At 33.4% G+C, this 7,410-nt stretch overlaps 1 protein-coding gene across 2 annotated transcripts in view; it reads right to left on the minus strand.

The window, feature by feature from the left end:
• NME7 (NME/NM23 family member 7) overlaps positions 1-7,410 on the minus strand; it is a 236,397-nt gene that overhangs the window by 109,024 nt on the left and 119,963 nt on the right. For both annotated transcript variants that reach the window (XM_011933423.1, XM_011933424.1), the window contains exons 8-9: positions 4,907-4,971; positions 2,426-2,494 (exon numbers count right to left, since the gene is read on the minus strand). In XM_011933423.1, coding sequence (XP_011788813.1) covers positions 2,426-2,494; positions 4,907-4,971 — 134 coding nt within the window. The remainder of the gene's footprint in view (positions 1-2,425; positions 2,495-4,906; positions 4,972-7,410) is intronic.

Below are 7,410 nucleotides of genomic sequence, written 5' to 3' on the forward strand. Positions count from 1 at the left end.
AAAATGAAGAAAAAAGGAAGACGTTTTAAGACAAAAAAGCCCTGAGACAATTCACCATCAGAAGCATTTCATCATAAGAAATATTAAAGGAAGTTCTTTAGGCAGAAGGAAAAAAATACCAGACAAAAATATAAATCTATACAAAGCAACAGTAAACATGTCAAGTATAAACATAAAATGCTTTTTTTAGTTGGTTTCTTTTTCTTTTCTTTTCTTTTTTTTTGAGACAGAGTTTTGCTCTGTTGCCCAGCTGGAGCACGGCGGTGCAATCTTGGCTCACTGCAACCTCAGCCTCCCAGGTTCAGGCTATTCTTGTGCCTCAGCCTCAAAAGTAGCTGGGACTACAGGTGCCTACCACCACACCTGGCTAATTTTTCTATTTTTAGTTGCTTTCAAAGATAATTGTTGAAAGCAAAAATATTAGCAGTGTATTGTTGGGTTTATAGCATACATAGATGTAAAATGTATGGGAACAACAGCACACAGAATAACAGGGGAAAAATAGAAGTATACTGTTTTAAGATTCTTAGCTCTCTATATAAAATGGTATAATGAAAAACATGATCAAAGAAAAATGCCTCTCACAGTGTCTAGAACACTCAAAAAATATTTTTTTTCACCCTCCTGAATAGCAAAGAATACTTCAGGCAGAAGTGAAAATAGATATAAAGACTTTGAGGCAGAAGTACAGTAGGGATATATGAAGATCAGCTTAGAGACTAGGAGCTGAGTGAGACTATGGGAAAGCAGTAAGAGATGAGGCCAGACCATGTAGGGTCATGTAAGCCATTTTCATGACTTTGGAGGGTTTATCATACACAACACCAAAGTAAAATAATTTATTATAGAATATATTTGAATAGTGATCCAAAAGCAGTCATCTTACCTAATATAAACTACAGAAGCAAAAAGAGGAGGAAAAGGATTTCATAATGTATATGGTACTCATAACTCTACTCATTAGAGTTCCCGAGTGTATCCCCCAAAGTCATTTTGCTATTTCACAAAGGTCATATGTAATTGATTTTTTATGGATAATTATATTGAGTCTAATTTTCTGTCTCATGATATTGAAGTACTGCCTACACATAAATGTCAAGAGCCAAATTTTCAGGAGGAGCAGAAGGCATGAACAAGTTTTCCAAAAACAGAAAAGTAAATTTTGTCTGCTTTTCTCCCTCCCTTCCTTGTTTCCTTCTTTTCCATCTCCCTCCTTTCTTTCATTTCTTTTTTTCTTCTTTTTCTCTCTCTCTCCCTCCTTCCTTTTTTCTTTTTATGTCTCTCTCTCTCTCACTCATTCTCTTTCAGTGTTGATTACAGATACCATTGAAAATAGACATACAAGGCTGATCAAAATGTATAAAATGGAAAGGAAAAAAACATGTTAAACAAAGAACTTCGTCAACAGCATAACATGTTCCTTCAAAAACTGACTCAGAATTTTTAAGTCACCCTAGTTTTTAATTAAGTCATACATTTTTTAAACAAAAAAAGAACCTTTTTGTTTCCTTGACAGCCTTTTGACTGCTGTCCTTAGGTAGCTATGCATAGGATCATTTGATTTAATGTCTATCCTCCCCAGAGCATAAGTTCCATAAATGCAGGCAGTATGTTTTTTGTTCATCACTGATTATTTGGCATATAGCAGATACTCAATATATATGATAAGTGGATAACAGTAACAGTATGAGATAGGAATTATCACCTTTTTATGACTGTACATGTTAAAGCAGAAAATACAGGTGTAAATGATCAACATGGAATCTACTACCAAAGAATTATGCAGACTAAATAATAATAAAAACAACAATAGCAGGTAATATTTACTGAGTACTTTTAATATATGAGACTGTTTTACATAATTTATTTCATTTAATTCTCACAATAATCTCATAAGGTGGGTAATAGTATTATTCTCATTTTATAAATGGGTTAATCAAGGTTTAAAGAAGGTAAATAAATTGTCGATGGTCACATAATTACAGGATTTAGGATATGAACCTAGTGTCTGACTCCACAGAGCAGGAAGAAGAAAGAAGAGAATTGAGTTTAGGAAGCTGCAGGCTGGTTGCAATGAATTTTGGGAGATATGAAAGGTATATAGTTTGAAGAAAGTAATGTGGAAATAACTGACTGGTTAACATCAGGTTACCTCAGGTTACTTTTTGTCATATGGATGAAAGGCAGAGAAAACTTCATTATTATATCAAATGAAATTAGCCTGTTTGGGAAATTTGGCTTGCTCTCTCCTGATTTCTCAGAAGGTCAGATAACAACTTAGGTTGTTGACAATTTTAGTATGAATGACTCTGTATTGATTTTTAGTCTGGCCACTTGGGACCTAGATAGGAGCTTAGTCCAAAACACTGAATCCTATACTTTTTATTTAACAGTACAAATGTTTTACATTTACTTTTATACTTACATGATATTCGGTCACTACTCCTTTATAAACTTCATAGAATTCTTCAACATTAACCCGATCCATATTGAACTATATTAAAAAATAAAACAAAACAAAACCGTAAACCAACCAACAAAAGAAAAATAAATGAGCCGCACTTAGCACTTAACACTTGTAATATCTTCTTTACTCTAAAATGTACACTTTACATAGATTACTCTTTGAAGAAAAAGTGTTATTAAAGATCAGCTCATCAAGAACAACAATGGATAACAGCATCATTCTAGGTTCTGTACGTGCATCATCTCATTTAGCCCTCACAACCGCCTTACTGCATAGGTGGTATTAATAGCTCCACCTTACAGATGAGACTATTAAGACTCAGAGGGGTCATGCAACCTCCTCGAACTGGCATCCTATCTCAAGCAGTCTAACCCCATTGATCATACTTTTACTTACTACACTACACCTCTCTCTGAATAAAATCTCATTCTTGATACAAAAGAAGATTTATACGCAATCTTAATTGCACTACTGATAGATTAGTGGCACTAGAAAGAAATATTACTAAAGAAAAATAGTTTAGACTTTTAGAGGAGACAGAAAACAATACTATTTTCCTCCCAAGCATTCAGAAAAATCCCTAGTTAGTCTGGTTCATGATAAAGTACTTACACAAGTCATGTGGACTTTCTGCTCCTCTACAAAAAGAATTGTGAGCGAGAATATGCTTACAAAGTAAGTCTAGAAGGACTTATTCTTATCAAGGCTGAATTTAAATTTAGTTAGGAATAAAATTTCATTAAATTCTAAGGTTCTCAAAAACCTTATTTTTTAAAAAAATAGCCTCAGAATTCCCAATTTTATTTTCCCTCCATTTTGCTTGTTTATTGTTGCCAGGATTGAAGACCCACTGAGAAATTTCTGCCTATACGGACAATAATTTAAGCTGTGAGGATTTATTGTTATGGGCAACATTACGACTATAGGGAGGAAATTCTGTTGGATTTCAGTGTTTTATCCTACATTCACATATGTTTTGTTAAATGCAACAAAATACTAACAGAAGATATCATTTATTAAATACCTAGTAATTTAAGCCAGAAATGATTATTTTATTTAATCTGCAGAATAACCCATTTAGGCAAATAATAATGCTTTCATTGCCTAGATGAGAAAACTGAGAATAAGAAGGCCTGACATTTGGCCAAGGCCACATGCCTAGAAAGCAGCTGACCCAAGTTTCAGAAATAGATCTTTCTGACTCCAAAAGTCAATGATTGTGCTTGCTACTACACTACCATGCCTTCCCTATAGGCTCAGTTAATCATTTTTAAAATTATTTTTTTCATTACAAACTCTACCCAATCACCAATCACTATGCTAAGCTGCAGATTTAGAATTAGGTCAGTGTTTAAAACTAACATTTCTACATTTTTTTAAATAGGCTCACATGTTATCCTACAATCATGTTAATATATCACCAAGCTAATACTTTTAGAAAGTTTTGGCTGACAATTACTTTATAATTCTAGGTAAGATTCTTCAAATATCAATTTTCTCATTAGTCTTCAAGTTTTGCTCAATGACTTTGTAAACTGTTTCTTTTTTTTTTTTGGCTTATTGGCACAAAATAGAACTTCAGTTTGTGTCCTGGTCCTTGATTTTGGGTAATCTTAAGACTTTGTAGAAAGCTGTTTCTTTTCAGAAAAAGAAAATACAAATGATACTGGTAAGAAAATTCTCAGCTTCAAAATGGCTATTTTGGTATTTCACTATCAAAAAAGCATAAACTTGCTGGGCTTCAAACACTGTAAAAACCAAATTGTTTATCTGATTCATATAATAATCTGTTACCCAATTTCTAGTCAAATGTACCAGTGAGTACAGCACAAAGGTATGACCTCTACCAAAGTGGCTGTTGTTTCTCCCTGAAAGGTTTCTTAGGAATGTACGAGCAGCACAATTTTGAATAAGCGTAGGCTCTGAAGGTCCAGTGCTACAAGTGCCAATAGAGGTGCTGGAATACATTAACTCCAAAGAAGGTCTTGAGAGAAAGTCCAAAAACCAGTAAAAGGCACTGGTTAGGGAAAAAAATATGAAAACTGATTCTCTTCCTTCATTATCTGTTTAGTTAAGAATACAGAAGACAGAAAACTCATCACAGTTTCTCACTTTGATTCTACATTTTGTTTATAAGAACAAAATACAGTTTTTGGTCCCTATTTATTTTGCAACTAAAGTTTCCAGAACTGTATAAACTTACCTTATAAGCTTAAATTAGGTGTATCATTGACTATTACTTCTCTCAGTAAAACAGTATATGTGAAAAATCATTTCAAAACCATTTTTTGACTATAGGAAGGTTACTGAGTCCAGTAAGTATATCTTTTATTTTTAATGTGGTTCACGAGTACACAGGGAACATTCAAAGTGAAGCATTTTATGACTATTTTTGAAAAAAATCCTCATGAATATTATGGTTCATTGTAAAGTACCTACCATCTGCATAGCTGAGATTTCAAAACCTGCATCTCGGATAGCCATCAGGATCTTTCCCAACAGTCCTGAAAATGAAGGACAATGAGTGCAAAAATACAAAATTTTAAGACATTTTAGTTTCTTAGAAATGCAAATTTTTTACAGCAAAGTACTTTTTGTTTATACTCTATATTAAAAAAACACACACACACACACACTTTGCAAGAGAAACTAAATTAAATCCTGAATACTGAGCATTAAATTTAATCATTTGATTTCCTTAGTAAATGTTTCAAGAATATCAACAATGATTCTGAGGACTATGCAAAAAACTTTTAAGACAATATTTTGCCTTTAAAGCCCCTGAAGTCTAGTGATGTAGAGAACATAAAAATCAAACAATTATAAACAACATTATTTAATACAAAGAAATGAAATGCCAAAGTACAAGATACAGAAGGAATTCAAACAAGAGTTCAAAGAAGGAGAAAAATCAAATTGTAACTGAAGAAATAGGAAGAAGCTTCAAGGGGAAATGAAAAGCATGAATGGTCCTTAAAGGCTGTGGACAGATAAGCTTATACAGGGACAGGAGAGAAGGCACACATCTGGGAAAGTGTTGAGCATATTTAAATGACAGTAAGAAGACAGAAAAGAAAAACAAATTAAAAAGGAAAAGAGGTTCAATTCAAATCGATAAAGGCCTTAAACACCAACATGAGGAATATAGTCTTTATCCTACAGATGAGTGATTTTTATATTGGAGTCTATAGTCTCTGGGGGAATGGGGCTGACTTTGAGATTCCATTTGTTTCCTATAAAAGTCTAAGTTTCTTTTCTTCAAGTCAACTAAAACTCTGTCTCTTATACATATGTGCACAAAGGCACACACACACACACACACAAACACACACCATATTCTGGATCATCTGGATCTTACCGAGTGACCCTAAATCACCATGTACTATTAGTGTCTGAATGTGCATTTGTATTTACTATCCTACCATAGCCATGTAGTGCTATTTTAATTGTAGCAGGCTGAGGGGTGAGAAAAAGATAGAGAAGGATCTGTTTCTCAAATGATACATCTGTACCAAATGAAGGTCAAATGATATCACAGCATGCTATAGAAACAAAGGTTTCTCAGAAGCTTGAAGACAGAAAAGTGGTGGATTAATTGAGTCATCGCAGTAGAACAGGCTCATGCCTGACTCAGAGTCTGTACTATATTCACTATATTCACGTTAAGCTTGTTTATATGGCAAATAACATCCTCTGTCACATTAATGCTATCAAGTTAAATTTTGTTGTATAGTTTTGCTTGCTATGAATTTGCAAATTATTTTAGCTATGTAGTTTTATGTGCAAAAATTTGTATTTAGTTTTAATTTGGACATATTTAAGTTGTATTACTAAAAGTTAAAATAATTTATGTCAACACTGAGAGTCCATGAGAAAAGCTTTCCTTCAAAAAGAAACACTGCCAAAAGAAATGAAGAGTTACTAAAAATGTTGAATGAGAAAATACAAAATAAAAGTAGTATTTTAGGAAGGTCACTAATGCAATAGTGATGAGCAAGCTGGTCTGAAGAAAAGAAGTAGTAGTGGAAAGAATAGCAAAACCTTTTGAAATCATTCAGAATGCTGGTTGGAAAAAAATAGGCCAAGATATATTTAAATATTTTCTCTCTTATTTTGAACTTCAAAGTGTGGATGGCAGCAGTAGAGAAAGAAGGAGGTAATGAATATAAGATATTTTCAAACAAGAAGCAATAGGATTAAACTGGATACAGAGTATGAAGATGAAAGAAGGGTAAAAGATGATTTCAACATTTTGAATCCAAGTGAATGGAAGAACGACAGCACCTTTAAGAAGAAAACAAGTAATGATGAAACCAGATTAATAAGGGGAAAGACACTGAATTATTTTGGACATAGAAACCCAAAGCATACTATATAGCATTTATAGAGAAGGAAAATGATCAGATCTTAAGGATGCAGCATATCCAGTGGCTGAATGAGTAAAATAATCTCCCTGCACCAAATCAGTGACATGGGATGGCATACCAATAGATAGAATTATAAAGATAGAATAAGAGGTACAGAGAGGTTAGAACTGAAATGATGCCAAGAGGCATTTGGAGACAGTACTTTATATAAAGACTTGGAGAAGAATACACATTCAAGGCAAAAGGAGCATTAAGCAAAGGTCTGGAGATGTAAACACCATAGTTCTTCTGGAATAAAAGTATCTTCATCTTACTGAATAATAGAGTGGAAAGGAAATGAGATAGAAGGGAGGAGAGGTGGCAGAAGCCATGATAGAAGGACTATACAGAGGTTTGGATTTTATCCTGTAGGCCAGAAGTTCTCAAACGTTTTGGTCATATAGACCCTTTAGCTTTTCGATAGTACTGAAGACCTTTATATAGGTTACCTCTATCAATATTTACTATAACATAAGTTAAAGTGTGTTTATTCTCCCTTACTTGACAAGTGGTAGTTTCTTTTCTTTCTTTTTTTTT

Source organism: Colobus angolensis, unplaced genomic scaffold (genome assembly GCF_000951035.1).
Source record: "Colobus angolensis palliatus isolate OR3802 unplaced genomic scaffold, Cang.pa_1.0 Scaffold126, whole genome shotgun sequence".
Lineage (NCBI taxonomy): Eukaryota > Metazoa > Chordata > Mammalia > Primates > Cercopithecidae > Colobus > Colobus angolensis.